At 33.9% G+C, this 23,440-nt stretch overlaps 1 protein-coding gene across 1 annotated transcript in view; it reads left to right on the forward strand.

The window, feature by feature from the left end:
- XPO4 (exportin 4) overlaps positions 1-23,440 on the forward strand; it is a 137,465-nt gene that overhangs the window by 91,758 nt on the left and 22,267 nt on the right. The window contains exons 9-12 of the mRNA XM_044668972.1: positions 14,455-14,631; positions 16,282-16,424; positions 16,900-17,045; positions 18,399-18,576. Coding sequence (XP_044524907.1) covers positions 14,455-14,631; positions 16,282-16,424; positions 16,900-17,045; positions 18,399-18,576 — 644 coding nt within the window. The remainder of the gene's footprint in view (positions 1-14,454; positions 14,632-16,281; positions 16,425-16,899; positions 17,046-18,398; positions 18,577-23,440) is intronic.

Genomic DNA, 23,440 nt, shown 5'->3' on the forward strand with positions numbered 1-23,440 from the left:
TTCTCTGAGTTTGTAGTAAACAGGAGCCAGAGTACATGAGAGATGGCCATTGTAAATGCCTGGAATGTTATATGTAAAGGACATAGGGCCAGTTTGGCTGAATCTCAGAGTGTAATAATATATTATGAGCAGAGTAATAATGTATAGTGAGGCTTGGTAGATTTGGGCCAATTTATGAAATATTCTAAAAATTAAGCAAAATAATATTTGATCCTAGAAGCAATAGAGGACCTCTGGAGTTTATTGAGTTAGGGAATTGACATGGGCACCTCTATGCTTTAGGAGAAACACTTTGACAACTGTATGGAGGATAGATTGGAGTGGGTAGAGACTTGAAGTAAAGAGTCCAGTTAGGAAACCATTCAGGTATAAGGTAGTGAGAGCCACAGGTAAATTTAGTCAGTTTTTAATTCATTAAACTTTATTATGCACCTTCTGTGTATTGAATACTATGATACACACCAAGGAAGAGCCAGAATTTGGATAAGAGATAGTCCCTGTTTCCATACAGCCTACAGTTTAGAGGAGACGACATCCTTCAGTAACTATGAGTAAAACATAGAGTGTTTTTGAAGTGCTGTGTAAGGTCCTTTGAATGAGAGAAGGGTCATTGCCATGAAAGCAGTTTGCCTTTCTGCCTCCATATTTTAGTGTGCCACTACCTCATGCTGTCTGGTTTCAGTCCTCACCATATGAGGCCACTCTGTACAGGTCATCAATCTCCTAATTACTAAATTTAGTGGCCTTTTCTCGGTGTTTATCCTTTTTTAACCTCTCTGCAGCATTTGACACTGTTGACCACCACATTTTTAAAAATACTCTTCTTAGCCATCTGACTTATGGGCCTATAACCCATGACTCTTAGGCTTAGGTGTTCCACAGGTCTCTGCCTTTGTTCCTCTCTTCTCTCTCTAATGTAGCAGCTCTCATCATCTTCTCTAGATTAAATTAAATTATCATCTCCACCTATTATTATCACATCCTAATCTGTGTCACTTGAGCTCCACTACTGCTTCTCCAACTGCCTGTTATATATCTTCACTTGGACATTCCATAAGGCATCTCAGATTCAGCATGTGTAAAACTGAACCAATTACCTTGTCTCCAAACCATCCCATCTTCCTAACTTCACTACTGTTTGTCCAGACTCCCAGATTTACAACCCAGGAATGGTCACTTTCTCTCCCTTCTTACCTACCTAATCCTTTGCCAAATCTTTTAGATTCTGTCTCCATAATATCCCTTCCAGCAGACCCTTTCTCTTTTCTCATACCACAAGCACCGTTTAGTTCAAACTCTCTTTACTTTTACATAGACTGTGGCAATAATCTCTTAGCTGATCTCCTTGTTGCTTCTTTTCTCCTTTGTCCAGTACCCCTTTTACACAGTTGCCAAATTTATATTCCTTAAGCACAGTTGAATTGTTACTTCAAGATGCTCTATTGGTTTCCTGTGATCTGTAGGATAAAATGAAAACTCCTAATTGGCCTTTAAAGCCCCTCATAATCATCCTGATGAGACACTCTTTATACACTTCTACATTCCAGCCAAAGTGGTCATTTGATATTTTCCATGCCTGATATTTCATTTCTTGCCTCTATTCTTTTGCATTGAAAAGAACAGGATGAAATGGGGCAAGAATTTATTAAGCACCTATAGGTTCCAGGTACTATGCTAAGCACTTTACATATTATTATCTCATTTGATTCCCACAATAATCCTTGGAGATAACTAGTGCCATTTCTCCTATTTTACTTCAGTAAAATGAGGAAGACAGGGGTTAAGTGACTTGCTCAGGGTCACACAGCTAGTTAGTGTTTGAGTCTGGATTTGAACTTGGGTCTTCTGACTCTTAAGTTGTTCATCCATAGCACCATTTAGTTGCAAAGGTTGTCTCCTTGTATTTGAAATTCTCTGTCTTATCCCCTCTGCTTCTAGGAATTCCCAGGTCTCTTCAAGACCCAGCTCAAATACTTCATAAGGCCTTTCCTGATTTTTCCCTGTGGTTAGTGCTTCTTTCTCCAAATGTTAGTATTTCTTTTGCATGTTGTACATCTCTAGTGTCAAGAACTGTCTCTTTTTTTCTTTGTATCCCTACCATATCACTCAATGCATGTCACAAAATGTATATGCTTAATTAAATGCTCATTGAATTGACTGTTCACACTTTAAGCATCATTATTTTCCTTTCAGTTTGAATTTTTAAAAATACATGCTATAATTTTTAATGTTTTTAGAAGCTTTGATCTAATGGAAAAACAGATTTGATGTACAGTATTTTGAAAATAAATGAATTTTTTCAGAAACATTTTGTATATCAAAGAAATATATGTATACTTAGCCTTAGTTTTTTTTAAAGATAACACTTAGTGATTTTAGTTTTTTGTTTTTTTTTGGAAAGACAATTTTGGGCCAAAAAAAAGGTATTTTCAAAAAAAAAAAAGAATCTTTGGTTAAGAACTAAAGGCATTGATTATTGTTGATGGCTGGCTCTATAGCTTGTATTTTTGTAGCACAACCAAATCCTTGACTTAAAAAAGAATTATCTCTTCTTGGCCCAGATTGTTCTTTTGGCAGCTACTGTTTTCTAATCATTTATGATGCATTATTCATGTTTACTTGAGGCTGCCTGAAATTTTCTTGCCAGTTAACTAGTACATTTTGGAAATCAAACTGTTATTTTTTATATGATTAATTTAAAGAAATTTCAGCTTTGAAATAGAGTACAACAATATTACTTCGAGTCAGGCCTGGAGATGGGAGGTCCTGGGTTCAGATATGGCTTCAGATACTTCCTAGCTGTGGGACCCTGGGCAAGTCACTTAACCACAGTTGCCTAGCTCTTACCACTCTTCTGCCTTGAAACAATACATAGTATTGATTCTGAGACAAAAGGTAAGGGTTTAAAAAAAACTTTTAAGAAAATGAAATTTTATTAGTAACTTTTTACTTTTATATCACTTATTTCTAAATATTATCCTTCCCAACCCTTCTTCTATAGCCATCCCTAATAGCAAACAATTTTTTTAAATCCCCTGCCTTCTGCCTTAGAATCAATACTGTGCTATGGTTCTAAGGCAGAAGTGTGATAAGGGCTAGGTAATAGGGGTTAAGTGACTTGCCCAAGGACACATAGCTAGGAAGTGTTTGAGGCCAGATTTGGCTCTCAATCCATTGAGCCACCTAACTGCCCCAAGACTTTTTTCTTTTTAAAGTAAAGCAGCAAAACAAACCAAAACATTGAAAAAGTTTTGACAAATAAAATATTTCAAATTCCACTCACCTTTGCCAAGAAAAGAGGGAGGTGCCTTCTCATTGTTATTTTTCGAGTCTAGCTTCATTAAGATTGTTTCACAATATTCAGATTCAGTTATTTTATTCTTGTTTTTGACCATTTAGTAGTGTTGTTGTTGTTGTTGTTGTTGTTGTTGTTGTTGTTGTTGTTGTTGTTGTTGTTGTTGTTGTTGTTGTTGTTGTTGTCATAGTGTATATTGTTCTCCTGGTTTTGCTTACTTCACTTTGCATCATTTCATGTAGGTCTTCCCATATTTCTCCATATTCATCAGTTCATCCTACTGTAATACTCAATCTGGCTGTCAGTAAAGATTACTATGTGGCAGACACTGTGATAAACACTGGGAATGCAAAAAGAATGAAAGGTAGTACCTGACCTGAAGAAGTTTACAATCTAATGGGAGAGACTACATGCAAACAAGTATACACAAAGAAAACTACTATGTACATGAATAAAGAGAGAAAGAAATGGTAGGGAACACTTCCTGAAGAAGGTGGATTTTTAGCTGGGCCTTAAAAGAAGGCAGAGAGATCAGTAGTCAGATTGGAAGAGTGAGAGAGTGTTCTAGACATAAGGGACAGCCAGACAATGTCTGGAGCTGAGAGATGGAGCATCCTTGACACGACCAAAAGGCCTATGTCACTGCATAGAAGATGACTTGTTGGGGGGAGTGTAAGGTATAAGGAAATTTTAAAGGTAGAAGGGGGCTGGTTTATGAAAGGCTTTGAATGCCAAATAGCATTTTGTATTTTATTCTGAAAGCAGTGGGAAGCCAGTAAAGTTTGTTGAGTAGAAGTGATATGATTAGACCTGTATTTTAGGAAACTCACTAGTGGCTGAAAAAAGAATGGATTAAAGAGGGAGAGAGACTTGAGGTAGGCAGACAGTGTTAAAGGCTTTGGAGAAATCAAGGAAAATGATTGAGAAAAGGCCATTGGAATTGTCAATTAAAAGATCGTTATCTTTGGAGAGAAGTTTCAGTGGAATAATAAGCTTAGAAGTAAGATAGGAGTTAAGAAGAGAGTGAGAGGAAAAATTGTGGAGGTAGGTACCTATTGCAGATGGCCTTTTTTCCCCTGAAAGATATTTTATTTTCCCAATTACATGTAATAACAATTTTCAACATAACTTTTTCCCAAAATTAAAAGATCCAGTGTGTCTCTCTCCCCTTCTTGAGAATGGTAAGCAATTGGAACTGGATTATACATTTATTATGCAAATTATACTTCCATATTGGTCATTATTGTAAGAGAATACTCTCATGAAAACAAAACCCCAAAATAAAACTGTAAATAATCTAATGTGAAAAATAGTGTGCTTTGATCTCAGTAGATGACCTTTTTGAGGAATTTAGCTATGAAAGGCAGAAGACTATAGCTGGGATGACAGGTTCAAATAAGACAGTAGTGGAGATAGAGGGTTTTTTCAGAATGGAGAGATATGAGCATTTTTGTAGACAGTAGGGATTAAGCCAATAGAAAGGGAAGAGACTGAAAATAAGTGAAAGGGAGGTTGCTTGTTTAACCATTTTCCATTCAATGGACATTTAAAAATAATCTTAACAGATATTATATGTATATATATTTTTAATATATTTTTTATATTGTTAGACTAATTTTTTTTACTAGATAAAGCATAGTAGAGATGTGGAGACTATGACTGCATACCTTTTTTATACTCATTGGTCAGTGGAAAATCCAGGTTTATGTCATAAGTAGAAGAGAGGATAGGGGAGCTATAGGAAATATATACATTTTTATTGTTTTTATACATGTTTTATTGTTAGTTTAAACAATGAAGTATTTTGTGAAATATAGAATATTTTTTAATGTTTATTAGAGAAACAATACCATTTTTTGTCCTAATAGATCATCACCAGGGTTAGACACATAGTTATGTAGAATTAAAAAGATGTCAATCATAGAATCACAGAACTGAAAAAAATATATAAAGATTATTTCATTCAGGAGCATTTAGATTTTTCTATATTGGTTCCTCTGATCAGAAATTCATGAGTGCACATCTCAAAAATGTTAAAACATACAATAATGGTTTATTAAATTACTAAAATGCTATGATATCGTGCATAAGAACTTTTCTATAAAAGGAAAGACATTCTAAATGAAGGTTAGGGTGTTATTACTATGCTTAAAATATAATTTTTAGTAAAGGAAATTTGCATGATGTAATTGTAAGATTTTCTCTAATAAGCTTTGTTATATATATTTATATATATATGTACTTGCGCTGTGCAATATCATGTAATTTGCATCATTCAGTTTTAAGAATCATAATCTATTTGCTCAGAACAACATTTAGAAGTTTGAGGAAGCCATTTTTCTGGCACATATAGGTAGGAGTTAAAGTTTATAAAATCTCTGTTCTTTAATTATAATAGATTTGGGAAAACCTGTTTTCAGGTATTTTATATCCTATATATCCTTTCAGTGTTAGAATTATAGATTCAATTGACTGAAGTCCAGAGCACTAATTGTGAATGAGATAAGAGAAAGGCTTTAGATGACCCTTTTTTGGTTATAAATGTAGGGATGAGATGAGATGCCAAACTATTGAGTTTCCAGAATTCAAACTTTTACTTCTCCCAAATTTTTCTTTCTAAATATAAATGCAAAATTATGTTATAGGAGAGTTTTACTCTAGCATTAGGAGACTTTCTCTTTCTACTTTCAAAAGAACCCAGTTCTCTTAGAGCTTCAGATGTATTAGGCTTTTCAGCTTAGCCTGGAGACTTTTTCCTGTCTATAGAACATTGTACATACTTAACCCTTTGCCTGAAATGTACATTGTCTTTGCTTCAACTTTATTAGACTCCCTAATATCCTTCGATGTAAAATGAGCTGGAGAAGAAAATGGCAAACTTCTCCAGTTTCTTGGCCAAGAAAATCCAAATGGGGTCACAAAGAGTCAGATGTAACTAAAACAAAACAACAGCAAAAGCTTCAAGCTTCAAAGCTTAGCACAAATGGCATCTGTCCTATATAAGGCCTTTCCTGTTGTACCTTCCCATCCTCCCCAAGCTGCTTTTACCATTCCTTCTCCCAATATTACCTTAGATTAATTTGTAAATGCTTAATTTGTATATCTAGCCTTCCCAGTCAGTCAGTTTGTAGATCTAGCCTTCCCAGTCAGTCAGTAAACATTTATTGATCACCTGATATAGTGCCAGGCACTAGGGGTACAAAAAGAAGCAAAGGAGAGCCCCTGCTTTCAAAGAGTCTCCTTTAAAATGTACACATTTCAAAGGTCAAAGACTATTTCACTTGTCATTGTACTGGCGTCACCGCATCAGCTGGCATTTAATAGACTCCTACTAAATGTTAAACATGGTTTCTGACAGTTTAGCAGATACATCACAACACTATATCTGTAACAATAGAGACATCTCAGTCAAGCCACATTCATGGAGTTATACTGTGAAAGGGTCCATTATAAATCTAATCAAAAGTGAAATACAATAGGGATAGGTCTAGCTTGCAAGCTGTTCACTTTAAAAATGTAAATGATTTCTGAGGTTCTTCTTGGCAGTGCCAATGGTAAAAGTATTCTTGCCAACAGCTTCTTTCCTTGTTCAGTTGTTCTCTACCTTAGTACCAATCTGTAGTTTGTTGGCTCAGGAAATGATTGTAGGCATTGGTGGTTTTGATTACTGTATATTTTTTAAATTCTCAAGAGGAATAAAAAAAGTATCCTAATTGAAAAGTAGATTTAAAAATTCTTTTGAAAATATTAGTTTAAATTATTGTTTTTGTTGTTGCTTTTTAAAAATTAACATTGTGAAAGAAGACCTTTTTTTAAAGTTCCCCAATTCTTTGTAAACTTTAAAGCACTATATAACTATCATTTTTTATGATGTAATTGTCCAAGGAAATTAATTATAGAAAGGACAGTTTATACAAATAAAGTCAGATTTAGATATTTGGAAAAGTGTTTAGTATTATTAACATTAATTATTCATGGGTAGATAAAGCCAATATAATTAAAAAGATAATCTTATCTAATCCACTTATTTAATGCTGTCTCAATTAAATTACAAAAAATCATTTTATTGAACTAGAAAAAATATAAAATTGATTTGGATAGACAAAATGTCAAGACCATCAAAAGAAATAATGAAAATATAAGTTAAGGAAGAAAGTTTGTCAGTACTGGATTTCCGACAAAATTCCAAAACAGTAATTGTCAAAAACTACCTAATACTGGCTTGGAAATAGAAAAGTAGATCAGTGGAACAGAATGAACTTATGACAAGAAGTCTTGTAAGATTATAGTAACCTTGTATTTGACAAAATTAAAAAGTTCCAAGTTTTTGGAATATGAATTCACTTTTTGGTAAAAATTGTTATGAAAACTGTAAAGCAGATTGGCAAAAACTAGATATAGACCAATATCTTATGCTACTTACCAAAATTAGATCAAAATGTATATATGACCTTGGTATAAAGGGAGATATTATAAACAAATTAGAAGAACAGAAAACATTAGTTATCAGATTTGTGGATAGTAGAAGGATTTATGAATAAATAAGAGAAAGTATTATGAAATGTAAAGTAGATAATTTTGAATACTTTAAATTTAAAAGTTTTGTACAAATAAAACTAATGTAGCCAAGATTAGAAATTAAGGGAAAATTTTTATAAACAGTTTTTTGGATAGAGGTCTCATATCTATAGAGAATTTTGTCATATGTAAGAACATGAGCCATTTTTCCCACTCAATAAATGATCAAAAGATTTGAACAATTAGTTTTTGGATGAAAAAATCAAAGCAACATGTAACTTGAAAAAATGCTCTAAATCATCATTAACTTCAGAAATGCAAATCAAAACAACTGAAATATCTCACACCTATCAAATTGACTATAATGTTAGAAGAGCAAAATGACAAATATTGGAAGGGATGTGGAAAAATAAAGACACTAAAACACTGTTGGTGAAACTGAACTGATCCAGCCATTTTGGAGAATAATCAGGAATCGTGCTCCAAGAGTTAAAAACTACGTATATCTTTTGAACCTGTTTTGATATTATTAGCTTTATTTCCTAAGGCGATCAAGGATTATTTTCTTATTTATAGCAGCTCTTTTTGTAGTGGCAAAGGACTGGAATTGGAAGGCATGTCCATCATTTTGGGGATGGCTGAACAAGTTGTAATATATGATTGTAATGGAATACTCTTGTGCCCTAAGAAATGACAAACAAGTTGTTCACACAAAAAAACCTGGGAAGACTTATATGAAGTGATGCAAAGTAAAATGAACAGAACCAGGAGAACATTGTACATAATAACATGTTTTATATACACACATCTACATATATACACATATATGTGTGTGTATGTACATATAACATATAACAACACTAATATATGATGATCAACTGAATGACTTAACCAAAGCAAGGGTCCAGAACAACTCTAAAAGACCAATGGCACAAAAGGATATCCACTACCATAGACAGGATGCTGAATATAGACAATTCTTCACTTTATTTCCTCCACAAATTTCTAATGTAAGCAATATTTGGCCTTGTTTAATAATACAGCTAAAAAGAGAAATATGTATTTTTTGTTTATATAATACATATTTATAACAAATCATATGTGTTATATTATCATTGTGTTACATATTCAAATGAAAATTAGTGATAAATATATTGAAATAAAAATTAGTGGTAAAAACAATGGATTCTGATAATAACTATATAACTTATAGCAGATTTGGAATATATTCCTTTTTCTACTGTGAAATACTAATGGCATGAGAGCTGCTGTGATGTACTTTACATTACTTCATATATGTAAAAAAATTATCTTTAAACAAATTAAAATGCAAATTGCTTAAATACCAAATTTTCATGAAAAACTTCAGTGAAAAATAACAGAAAACTGCCTGTTTACTTGTATGAAACTTTGTTCAAGGGAAATGGTCGAAATTTATTTTGAAATTATTTATCAGCATTGAAACATAGATGCTAATATAATAGTTAACTTCTGCCCACTCCTGGTCCCCCAACAGAGTAAAATGGGGCTTGAATCTTATAGAATAGAATTCTAAACCCTCCATCACACTCACTTGGGCTGTATGCCTGGTGCTGCCCTGTATAGGAACACAGAACATCTAGCCCAGGGGTCGGCAACGTATGGCTCTGGAGCCATCTCTGGCTCTTTCTGCAGGAGCCATAAAGTCAATTTTTTTTTCAGGCGCTGTTACAGGAGCGCACACTGTTAGCACTGTATGACTCTCACGAAATTACATTTTAAAAAATGTGGCGATTATGGCTCTCACGACCAAAAAGGTTGCTGACCCCTGATCTAGCCTGAGCCTCCCTACTCAACTTTCTGCCCAATCTAACATCATCTTATTGTAATTGGCCAGGGGAGGCATACTACCTGAGTTGCTATTGACCAGGGCCAGGTTTTTGTGAAAGAGAACACACACTACACTCTCCTTCACATATCTTAATACTTTTGTACTGACTGTATCCCATACTTGGAGTGTACTTCCTTTTCACCTTCACCTTATATGATTCCTCTCTTTTAGACAAAAGCTCATGCAAGAAAGCAATGTTTTTTGGGATGGGGATGGGGGTACAGCAAGAAGGCCATTAAATAGACAAATAAGACAGCATACTAGGTGTTAGAGATGCAAATACAAGAAAGCAATACAGTTCCTTTCTTTAAGGAACTTACTTTCTAATGTCAGAAGATAGTACACAAAGAGGAGCTAGATAGCTGGGGTAGGAGCAGAGGAAGGTAAATGTTGTAGGCCAAGCTGAGAGGTGGCTAGGTTATAAAGTGGGAGAAAAATGGGTGATAGAGAGTCTAGAAAGGCAGCCTGGGATCAAATTATGAAGAGCATTAAATGTTCAAATGCTAAGCAGGAACTTTTATTTTATTTTAAAGCTAACAGGGAGTCACTGAAGTGTACTCAATAGAGGTGTCATGTGGCCAGATGTGCACTTTTAGGGAAATTATTTTGGCAGCTGTGTGGAGAATTAACTGGAGTAAGGAGAGACTTGAGATAAACCAACCAGTAGGCAATAGTTCAGGTTATCATGGCCTAAGCAAGTGTTGAAACTATGTAATTGGAGGGAAGAGAGTGGAGATATATAAGAGATACTGTGGAGGTAGAAATGGCTAACATTGTCTATTGCTGTCATGTGTAGAATAATGTAGAGTAAGGAATAAAGGATAATAGTAGCAAGGTTTTAAAGCTAGATAACTGAAAGGATCATTATGCTAACAATAGACTGATAAATATTTCATATAGCGAGATGTAGAAGCAACATCCGCACAAAACCTTTTTTTTTTATTCCTTCTAGATGCTAGTTTTTTCCCTTCAAAACTGTTGATCAAACTGAGCATACCCAGGATCATAAGGTACAGTTTTAGGAACAGCTAGAGAGTGCAGTGGATAGAATGCAGGGCCAGGAGTGAAGAAGACTCAAATTCAGCCTCAGATCCTTCTTAAATTTATAATCCTGGACAAGTCATCCTTTGCCTACCTCAGTTTTCCTCATCTATAAAATAAGGATCATAACAGCATCTATCTCAAAGAATTTTTGTGAGGATCAACTGAGATAATATCTGTAAAACATTTTTAGCTCAGTGTCTGGCCTAAAGGTATAATAAATGCTTGTTCCTTTTCTCTTACCTGTAAGGACCTTGAGAGAGGTCCCCCATTTTACAACCCCCTTATTATATAGATAAGCCCACAGAAAAGAAATTACTTGCTCTGAAGAGCATACTAGAGAAAGTTGAAACAAAACAATTGCTAAGATTCCTTCTCTCTAAATCTTTGGTACTATTTTCATTACCTTTTACTTAAAAAAAAAAAAGAAATTGCTGTGGACTAATTTATTATCATTAAAGTAAGGCTCAGGCTTAGTTAGAATTTGGTTCATTTATGGAACATGAGGAAAGCTAACTGCATGGCAGAGCGTGTAATTAGAAATCTTGAACCCTTGGACTGGTCCGTCTCCTAGAATTCTTTTTCTCATCCCATAATTCCTTTCCTCTTCCTCCAGGTACAATCCTTACATATTGTAAATAAGTTTCCTGTAAAACCACCCTCTCACTCTCTTTTCCTGTTCGGGGCTGGGAAAGCTGGCTTTACTCAGGCTTTTACTTTTGTCTTTTTATTCCTTTTACTTCAAGTTATTATTAATAAATCTTATTAAATAGAATACTTAGAGTTATTGTATATTCATTTTTAAATTTACGGTAGTTAGTGTCAATTAAGGACTCAAGCTCTTTCTTTGATTCAATCCAGTTATGTGATCACATAGTGATTTAACCTCTTGTTGCCCACTCAAGTTTTGAAAGGCCGAGTTACTGAGAAATTACCAATCTGAAGTATTTGATGTTCCAATTTGAAGGAGTTTCCAGTCTCAAAAAGAGAAACAAAAAAGGAACCTAAACCCCATAATGACTGCTGATGGTGATATCCCAGACTATGTTAATCTGACCTTTAGAATCCAGCATACTTGTTCTGTGGCAGAAGTCCTGATTGTTCATAATGTTTTAGAATTTAAAACTGAAAGAGACCTTAGATCAAAAAGTCAAAATTCTTCTACAGATGAGAAAACAGAAACCTAGAAAGTTTAAGTAATTTGCCACAAGGTCACAATAGTCAAGCTGGGATGAATTCTTTTTTTTGGCAATTCTTCAACCGTGTTGTTAACTGCTTTGGGATCTATGAAGTAATAACTGACTCATTGTGCTATGTCTAGAATCTTTCCTTTAATGCATGATTACATGCTGTTAGGAATTTATTTTGGCAATTGGGGAGGGTATTTGGCACCAGTTCCTAAGACTTACCAAGGGATAAAATTGTTTTTGTATACTCTGACTTATAGGATCTTAATTTTTTACTGTTGTTGGTATTTATTCTATGCTGCAGATTGAAACCCTTCTTAACTTAGTTTTTCAAAGAGTTGCTATAGCAAAAAAATTCATTGCATGGCCAACTTCTTTGAATTAACTAACCTGATCTTCAGGAGACCTCCCCTTCCCTCTCTTATCTTGTACTCAGTCTTTGAGTAATGTTATGAGGAAAATTAAGATTTAAGTATGAGTTAGCAGCCAGGTCTGTCAGGCGAGTGATGGAGAGTTCCAAGCATGGAACAGTGAAGTGAAGAGATCTTTTTCTGAGAGACTTTGGTTGTAGCTGATGGCAGTTGGGTGCAAACTTAACTACTTGAAGTGAAGAGCCGAGAAAAGTGATTATCTCCTGCTGAAATCATTTGCCCATGGAAAGATCAGGTAAAGCAGTGAATCCAGTTCTGGTTGGTGGACATACCAGACTGGTTCAGCTCCCTGACTTTACCCTTTTGTGGATTATTTGCTGTGGATCCTGGAAAGCTGTGAACATCACTGGAGCCTAAGAGGACTTTGCAATGAGACACCCCAATCTCCTTCTGACCTAACAGGCTTGAACTGACAACCTGTGATAGAGACAGAGTAGTTTTTTGTCCCACCTTCTAGCCCTGAACTTACCCATTAGACAAGTAGTTTTATTTGACCTTTCCCTCAATACCTAACCCTTAAATTCTTAATAAACTGTTTTACTTTACTTCCTGTGACTTCCTCAGACCCCAAGAAAGGACCCACAGAAGGATAGCCTTCAAATCTTGTCTTTCCCCAGCTTGAATCGGTGACCAGTAACTGTTAACTGACATTCATCAACCAGTGTGTTTTTACCCATTTCCTACATCCCTTGTGTAGGTTCCCAGTTATCCTGTGTATTCTGTCACTTGTGGGTATGTCCTGGCTGTGTGTGTCACCCTTGTGTTACACTGTGAAGGCAGTTAAAATTTTCCAGTAGATATGGGTATAGATATAACATAAGTTGAAAGTATTGTTCATTTCCACATTTGGCCTAGAATGTGTTATTTTATAAAATACTCAACTTTAACTTTACCATTGCTCTTAATTTTTTTTCCTGTAGTATTTTACATTTTCTGTTTCCTATAATAATTCTTTGACCCACCCATTCTGCCTTCCCTCCCTTTTAACTCCTACAAAAATGACCACTTTTCACTGATGTTTCTTTGATGTTAAGATATTTGGATCATTAATTGTATGTAGGAGAAAGCAATTTTTGAGATCCTCATACATGCAAAGTATTTCTGCATATCAAAGACTTTCTACTAGGTTTACTCACTTCATTAATCAAATCCTTGAATTTAAAGATAGCAGGATTTTTCTGGATATTAAATTACTAGTTTTTAAATAAATCTTTACTTAGATCAATATAGTATCATTATTTTAGGTTACAATGGATTAGGAAAGTTTACATGGCAAAAGAGCTATAAAGTTAGGTGATGTTACTTATTGGCACAGGATGAAGCCTTTGAAAAAAGATTTATGTGTGTGTATATATACATATATATGCAAATAGATATTTATATACATATTCATGTAATATAAATTTCAGAGATCCTATTTTGGATATATTTAAATGAATGATTATTGAAATTGCTTTGTTGAAGCATTAACAGAATATATTTGATTGATAAAGACATTGAAAGATTATTTTTCTACTACATAGAACTTGTCCTCTTTTGTTCTCAAATGAGATATCTTTTTGATTCAATGGGTTAAACTAACTTTACATTCAGGTTCCAAGATTAGAGCATTTTGTTTATATTATTTTAAATAACCCTCCATATCTTTTGCTGAGACTCACTATGCCAACCTTTCTTTTTGCCATCTGAATCAAAGGCAATATAGAACAATTTTCCACTTTTTTCAAGTGTTGACTTATCTATTCATATGTCTGTATTATTAGAATTACTCATACAAGGTATCTGAGAAGTCTTAGCTTAAAATAATGTTAAGTCTAGGGACATTCTGATTTCTTCATATATTTTAAAAAATAAAACAAACCTCATTTCTTTTTCTATGAAGCTTCTAAGATTGAGGGCTAAAGTTAAAAGATTTGGAGGATTTTAAAGGAATTAAAAATTTTTGGTTTGTGTAATATGAAAATTAGTCCAATGATCTAAGTTGTCAAGTTAGAAACTTTAAGTCAGATGATCTATGCAACTTTTTTTATGGCTAGCTGTGCTACCTTCAACTTTTATAATATTTCCAGTTTTAGTTCTCTTGTTTATTTAATGAATTTTTTTCCCTTACAGCTTGATAAAGATGATATGGTATACATGGAAGCATATGATAAATTGCTAGAGTCCTGGCTGACTTTGGTGCAAGATGACAAACATTTCCATAAAGGCTTCTTTACACAGCATGCAGTTCAGGTCTTTAATTCCTACATTCAATGCCACCTAGCTGCTCCAGATGGTACAAGGAATTTGGTATGGTCTCACTTTAACCCTTTAAATCCCATTCAAATTACATTTCTATAAAAGCATGTCATTTGAGCCCCGTAACAAATGCTATTGAGTGAATACTGCATATGTTATGATTGCCCATTTTTTAGATGAGGGAAACATGTTTGGAGAGGTCCATTGGCTTTCCTAGTGATTATACAGCTAGAAAGTACTTGAGGTGGGTGTGAACTGATCGTGATTTAGACCAACATTCCACCCATTTATGCCACCTTGTTTTTCAGTTAGAAGCATGAATATCCTACTGGCAAAAACTCTGAAGATTTAGATTAAATGTCATCAGAACTACTTTAAGCAGTTAATCTTTTACTTTTTTATCAAACTGGGTAAAACTTCTTTGACCAGTCTTATGTGCTGCTTACAACCAAAGCAGTCTCAATTTAGGTATCAGATGGAGAAGGGAAAAGCCAGTGTAGAGGAAAATATAGCAGTTTCTCTCCTTGGCATAGAGAAGAGGAAAGCTTCTCTTTCTGTATTCCAAAAGTCTTTCTGAAAGAAGGTTGTTTGGAACCTGGAACATAATTTTTCAAAGAAGCAATTAGTATTAATAGTTAATTAGTTTTCCAGACTAGTTCAAGTTGTACTTCTCCTCTCATATAGCCAAACTATAGAGACAATCTTAATTAGTTTTAATTCTTGAATCCTAAAAGCTGGGCCCAGGGGAGGAGGGAAGAAGTTTTGCAATAATTGACTGTAGGTAAAGTTTTGAAGTTGGTATTTGATATTCTTCTACCTGCATTTCTGTAAACTTTTCTTCCTCTTAGTTCTCCAATGAAATCCTAAGACCCAAAACAAAGTCCTTTACTTGCTACCTGCTCTTTTCCCTTTTCCCTCCAGTCATTATTTCCTTTTCTTTTGCTGTAAATGATCTCATCTATATTTCAGAAGGAAAGCAGTTGAGTTCAGGAAGGATAAGGAATTATCAATTACCAATTCTTATTACTCCAAATTATTCCCTAATTACTGGAATTTTAGACAATGTATTTAAATAAGATAAAATGAAAGTTTCCTGTGAGGGTCAGGGATGATCTAGAACTGAAAAGTTATTTCAAGCCAGAAAAGGTGCTTGCTGTTACTATTCAGATTTATGAATCCTCTTTTAGTCAGACTCCCTGTTGTTCCTTGATACTTAAATTAATACATTTCTTAACCTTTTTTTTCTTTTAAGTTAGTGTGTGTTTGTTTTTGCATTGGCTCTTGTGGCAGCTGGGGTTTTGCTGTGAGAGCACCACTCCCAGAGAAGACAGGAATTCTAGTATCTATGTAAATGCCTGCCTTGATCTTTATATCCCTCATAACTCCATATTCTTTCAGTAATATGGGTTAGATTTTTGGTGATTTGGTGCATTATGTATGGAGGCAAAAATGAGCAGAATGGGAACTATTGCCACTTTCTTCTTTTTCTATATTCTTTACCCTTGCAAGGTTAAGGGGGGTTATTTTACTAGCTAAGTTAAGAGAGTGAACTCATTAGAGATCTAAGCAATCCTTTAACTGATTTAAAATGTTACAAATTATATAATACTATAAGTACATGTTTTATTGATTACATAATGCCTCTATCAATTTAATGGTACAATTCCTCAATCTTCTGTTCCTTTTAACCATCTATGATAGACTGCCAATGGTGTAGCTTCACGTGAAGAAGAAGAAATAAGTGAACTTCAGGAAGATGACCGAGACCAGTTTTCCGACCAACTAGCCAGTGTAGGAATGCTAGGAAGAATTGCTGCAGAACACTGTATACCTCTTCTTACAAGGTACAAACAGTCCAAAGAAACCCCATGGAGAAAATGTTCTATGTTCAAAATGTCCTGGAGAGTACTTAAAGTATTTAAAGACTTTTAAACACCCCTACCCCGTATTCCAGCTCACTGGAACAAATGGACAGAAACATATTCATGGTTGCATACCTTGGCACATACTTTTGGAGCACAGGCACTACAGGATAGATGGCAGAAAAAGTGTGGAAAACATGGTACGAGAATGGTTTGACCCATATAAACACTTGGAATATTCTATTTTCAAATGTCCATTGTGAACTATGAGTCTTTGTAAAAATATTAGTTAATGCTATGTTACATATATAAATAAATTAAAGCAAAATTAATGAGTGATTATAATTGAAATTTATTTTACATGTTTACTATAATCAGTTCAATTTATATTGAAAAAAGATTATATTACTATAGATCTTTAATCAGTGAATTTTCTAATGTTATTCATTATTTTCAGTTTATTAGAAGATAGAGTGACAAGGCTCCATGGTCAGTTACAAAGACACCAGCAGCAGCTACTTGCCTCACCTGGTTCAGGTGCCATTGACAACAAAGTGCTTGATGATTTATATGAAGATATTCACTGGCTTATTTTAGTTACAGGTAGGGTAAAGGTTCATTTAAAAAATTGTCATTAAATTGCCAACTGCTTAGTTTCAAGCCTAATAGCAGCTTTAAAAAGTGGTTATTAAATTAAAGTTGCATTAGTATACAGAGAATATTGTGTACTATAATGGAAAGAGCACTTATAGATGAGACCTGAGTTTGAATTTCAGCTCTATCAAATACTAGCTTTTTGACTTGAATAAAACACTTAAACTATGTAAGCCTCAGTTTTCTCATTTGTAAAATAGAGATAATAATTGCACTACTTCCTCACTGGGTTATTGTGAAAGAGAAGTATATATATATATATATTTTTTTTAGTTTTAGGAAGTTCCATTTACTTTTTATTATATACCATCTTTACTATTAAAGAGCTTATTAGGGCTTTGTTTAGGGTTTAAAATTTTTCTCCTTTCTAAATGAAATGATTACTTTTAAAAAAAGATGGTGACAGAAATGGTGGCAAAATATTGCCTTTATTTTTCAGTGGTTAAAAAAGTTTGCAAAGCAGCAGTATACCTACTCTGTCTCATAGTAGCAACCCAGTGGGGTAATTATTTGTATTATTGCTCCCATTTTATAAGTGAGGAAACTACTTAAAGTAAACGTGAAATAATGGAGTGCTGGACCTGGAGTAGTGAGACCCTGGGTTCTAATGTTATCTCTAATACTTGTTAGGTCTGTCAAGTCAAAATAACAGGCATTTATTAAGTATCAGTCATTCTGCTAAGCACTAGGGATTCAAAGAAAAACAAAAAAATACTTCCTGCTTTGAAGAAGGAAGCACATAGTCTAATAACAGTCAGGGGGAGATGGAGTACAACATGCACTGTGACCATGGACTTAACCATTCCAAATATCAGATGACTTTGAGAATTAACTAAAGTTATAGAGGCATTGCCATTTATATTGGTAGAGAATAATACATTAATGGTGTCACAGTTTATTTTGATTCATTACTATTGACATAATCATAAACTACCTTTTCATATTACAAATTTAAATTTATTAATAAGTTAACCACATATTTACATAATTATCAAGCATGATAGCGAAATGATTTATTTCTTTTTCTTCAGAGGATACTTTGAAATCTGATTTCATTCAGAAAATTGTAAAATATGATATAGAAGGGAAGAGAATAAAGTCTTTTCTGAGCCAGCTGTATATTAATATGTTTTCCATTGGCATGAACTTTTTTATATGGTATAAAAACTAAGTAAAACTGTAATTTTTACAGATTTTCACTGTTCTTTTTTAAATGTCAATAAAAAGGCAGGTTCTAAAAGGTAAATTCTGATGGCTAAGAACTGTGCATTCACCTTTTTCCCTCATTTTTTGAAACTGAAGGCTACCTCTTAGCTGATGATACTCAGGGAGAGACTCCGTTAATACCTCCAGAAGTAATGGACTATTCCATTAAGCAATCAACTGAAGTTGACATTAATACAACACTTCAGATCTTGGGATCTCCAGGAGAGAAGGCTTCTTCCATCCCAGGGTGCAACAGAACAGATTCTGTAATTAGGTAATACTAAATGTGTAGCTACATTCTTATAATTTCCACAATATATAAGCAATAAGTTGTCCAGTAAGTGACTGTAAGTACTTTTTATATTTAAATGAAAGAGGAAAAAATGTGAAGATTGTAAAGGCATTAGATATATAAAAAGTAGTTTATTGAAGATGCAGTATTATGCATATTTAGGTAAGAGATAATAGTTATAGAAAAAAGAAAATTAAAGGGATGAGAATTATAAAATTACTATGAACTTAATAGAATAGGATTAATTATAGAGTCTTTAGGGGAGGTATTATTAATGCAAAACTGAAAAAGACTGGAGTGGGGAATTGAATATACCAGACTTTTTTACAATAAATAATAACTTAATAAATTGAAGCTAACATGCTTATAGTATTTCATAGAATTACAGAATCTCAGAGAATAGTAATTTTAGAGGTCATCTAGTTAATGCCTACCTGAGCAAGAGTTCTTTTTTATATCGTACCTTAAAATTGATCTTCCGGAGCCACTTGAAGATTTTTGATAATGCATAATTCTTTATCTTATGAACCTGTTTAATTTTTGGAAAGCTCATACTTTTTAAGTTTTTCTCTATAAAATCTTCATGTGTCTGTTTAATTTCTACCTATTACTACTACTAGTTCTTTCCTCAAAGCCCAGTAGAACAAGTGTAATGCTTTCCTGCTCTCCATCTCCCAGGATTCTCTCTCGGCTGTTTCTAGTTCCTGGATGTCATGGCTTCAGGTCCACTTACCATCCGTTGCTCCTTCCTCTTGTGTGCACTCTAGGTTATCAGAATTCAGATGAATACATAATAGATCGAGGATTTCATTGATGTGCAGATGTATTTTCATTTGTGCAGATAATGACTCCTCTAAGACTCCTGTGATGAGGGTCTTATTTCCATTTTTTCCCTGCAGAATGTTTACCTGACATGCTAAGAGACTTTACTCTAAATCATTTTACATTTAGAGAATACCAGAATAACTAGCCCATTTCCTTTTCTGAGGATGCATCTCGGGTGATATCTCTAATGTTAACTATATGGGTCAGTACTCCTACAATGAACCATTGCTCTTTGAGCCACCCACAGCTTTGAATCTTAGACAGTTATGTCTGAAGATTTCCAAATATTCCTAGGAATATATTTGGGTTAGATGTGAAAGATGGTTTTTTTGTGTCAGAGAACACTTTGAGACCAACAAAATGCATCTTGTTGTTGCCCAGATATAATTCCCATTTCTTCCTCCTATTCAGTTATATGTTCAATTGATTGTCCCATCTTCAGGTTTTCTAAGATATGTTGAGTACGCATGTAATATCTGTATGTATATTTCATTATATGTAATGTTTATTAACACAAATATACTAATTCAGTGGACTGACTATATCAATGGTTCCCAAACTTTTTTGACCAACCGCCCCCTTTCTAGAAAAAATATTACTTAGCGCCCCCTGTCACATACTATCACTGCCCCCTTATAGTTATTCACCGCCCCCAAATGCACCTGTGGCCATCACCACTCCCCCTGGATCGCTGCAGCACCCACCAGGGGGGCGGTGGTGCCCACTTTGGGAATCACTGGACTATATTATAATCTAGCATACATAATGGGTATCTTTCATCCATTTTTTCTCCCTAATATGTATTGTTAAGGTTATCTCTATTATAAATCTTCATGAACAAGGCCTATAATCTTTCTTGATGTAATCAAGATGCTATGAAAACAAGGGCTTCATCTAGAGGGAATCTTTTCCATTTGGATCCTATCTAAGGCATATCATGGAGCATCCAAATACCTCTTGCAAGGATTTATCTTCCTGTTATAAGCTTTGCTCAGTATTCATAATCACAGGGTCATGGAGTAGCACCGTCTCAGGGGTTTTTATTTATCACAGCATCTAGTATAATCTGAACATATCTGCAGGAGGAAGCCCTTCTTTGAAGAAAGCCTTTAAACTATACTTTGCTCTACTGAGTCAAATGTTTTTGTGGTATGGTTCAAATCCTTCCTCAGAAAACATTTAGCTATATGACCCTAGTCTAGTCACCCAACCTCTCCCTCACCTTCAGTTTCCTTGTCTACAAAATGGGGATAATTACTGTGTACTTATCTGACAGAATTAGGTATTAGGATCAAATAAAACTGTAAAATGCTTTGCAAACATTAGAGTGCTTTTAATTGTCAGTGATTATGATAATGAGGTTAAAGTCTTATAGAGACCTCCCTGTTTTCATACCTGGACAGGATTGTGTCAGCTACCCCATAAATTTTTTCTATATGTATTTGGTCTGGTCTAACCTCTTGCCTTTTATTTTATTTTGATAAGTGCCAGTTTGACTTCATTATATAACTTATTAGCTTTAAAGGGGGATGTTGGAGCCACTTGTTCATTTATGATGAAAATAGATCATTCTAGATCTGTGTTTTGCTTTTAACAAGGATATTAACAAAGTATCATCAACAAGCAGGCACTATCCTTCTTTAAATATGGCATCCAGAACAAAGTAGAAGAGTCTCATTGTTATCTGACTAGTTCAGAATTCAAAGGGATTATAACTTTTTCTCTCCACTATGGTTCTATTAAAATAGTGCCTTTTTATTAAGTCCCCACAGAGTGCAGGAGGGGGAATAATGTACTATGAAGCTAGAACCTATCTAGGTTTGAGTCAGATAGTATTAAAAACTAAACATAGAGGTTTATATTATATCTTAGAAGCAACAGAGAACTGTCAGTTTATGAAGTAGGAAGTGGAATGGTCAGATCTCCACTTAAGTAAAAACATTGGCAGCTACATGGAACCGTTGTCCAGATATGTCTCTCTAGAACTGTACTTGTTCTTATATTTGAATCCTTTGTATGAATAGTTAGGTTTATTACTGTTAAATTTTACCTTATTAGATTTTGTCTGTTCTAGCCTATCAAAATTTTAAAGGATTCTCCATTTGTTTTTTAGCATATTATCAACAAATTTGATAACATAAATTATTGTTTAAAAATATTGATGCATGTTCAAGGTAGAAAATAGTGTCAATGCTAAAGAGACTTCCCTCTCTGTTTAAGTCAGTTCATTAATCACCACTATTTGGTCTGTTTATTCAGATCTTTCCAAATCTGGCTTTACTTTACATCATCCCTTTTCTTACCATCTTATCACTAAAGTGGGGAAGGTTGAACAATGTTTTTCAGATTCCTTGCTGAAAAGTCTTTTATAATATGCCTGAAATATACCTGGTTTGCCTTTCTATTAAATCTGTGAAGATAGCAAATGATGTTAATCTGGTATGTTTTGTTATTGATGGATCCTGGCTGATTCTATTCTTTCGTTCTCATTCATCTTTTTGAAGCAGTGTTCTTGCTGTTGGTACTCTCTTCACAAAGTCTAAACATGTCTCTTTTACATCCTAAAGAAATACTGTCCTGCACTTCCCAAAACTCTACCCATCTACCTATCTGAGATAATTTTTGGTTGAAAACCATTTCATATTCCAACTATAACCAGAGAAAATATCTGCATAGTATCCAAAGACCTTGGTTTAAGGTTGTTTAATGGACCATAATTATATAAATGTTTGTGAATATTGATTTAAAAAGTTGCTTCAGTTGTTTAATTTTGGGTTTCCCAAATTTTAAAAATGAAGAAACAACCCTTTTAATAAAATAACATCTTTTCCAGGGAAAATAGATAGCATCTTTTATATCATGTCTAGCTTGGATTTAGTTCTGTTGGTTTCTCCTCTTAGAATGAATTTTAACTTATCAGGGGGGAAAGTTAGCCTTCTCTATTATATGTACTTAAAAACCCAAAAGTTTTATAAAGTACTTTTGCTTTTTCTTATTTTAATTACCAGTAAAGTCTAATAAGGAAATTCATTGCCTTTGGAAGAGAATGTTGGTTCTTTATTATTCATTTTCTTGTGAAGGAAGGGGTATTAATAGTAATTTTTTATTTTTTTGGTGGTAGTCATACTATCTTATGTTCCTTAAGTTTGTTTAGATATAAAATAAGGAACACAGGGGGCTTTGTTATTTTTCCTGTTTTGTTTTTTGTTGTTATTTTAGATATGAAATCCCATACTACTTTATTTTTGAATATTTTATGTCTGGTAACAATCACTACCCAAGCCAACACTGAAAAATAAAACCTATAGCATAAAAATAAAACCTACAAGTCCATTAAATCATCTGTGGACAAAATAATTTATGAAAAGTGAAGTACTTATTTCTCAATATAATAGTACAATATGATACTTTATCATGTTGAAAACAATAGTTCTTGCCAAAAGAATAGAAGCATTAAACTAGATTGAATGTGGAAATAAGGAAAGATAATTGTCAGTAACAAAGCATGATGCCCAGAAAGAGAACTGAAATCAAAATCAAGACAGAGCAAGGTTTATATAAGTGAAAATATTTTCACATCCTTACAACTCTTTAATAAAAATTCTTTCAAGTTCACCACAGTGCTGTCTTCCAAGAGACCATCACACAAACAACAGTGCATTGGGCATTATATGTTACTATTAAGTCCTTCTATTATTTCTTAAGATAAATTCATTTCATTTGGCAAAGAAGGATCTGCCCTTTGCCTAATTTCCTGCTAAATTCAGTTCCAGTGTAGCAAGTTTAAACCTCTGCCTTACATCTAAACTGATAAGATTTGAGTAGTATGAGTAGCTTATGTGCAGAAAGAAGAATGTCTTAGTTTGTAATAACTTTGCAGGAAATACAAAACAATATTGTCCTGGTATAATTTAAAAAAATTTTTTTGTCTTTATTCCAATAACAAATTTATACATAAGTTTTCCAAAGTTACATGATTTATGTTGTCTCTTTCCCTTTTTCCCCTCCCCCTGGAGTTGTC

This window comes from Gracilinanus agilis, chromosome 3 (genome assembly GCF_016433145.1).
Source record: "Gracilinanus agilis isolate LMUSP501 chromosome 3, AgileGrace, whole genome shotgun sequence".
Classification (NCBI taxonomy): Eukaryota; Metazoa; Chordata; class Mammalia; order Didelphimorphia; family Didelphidae; genus Gracilinanus; species Gracilinanus agilis.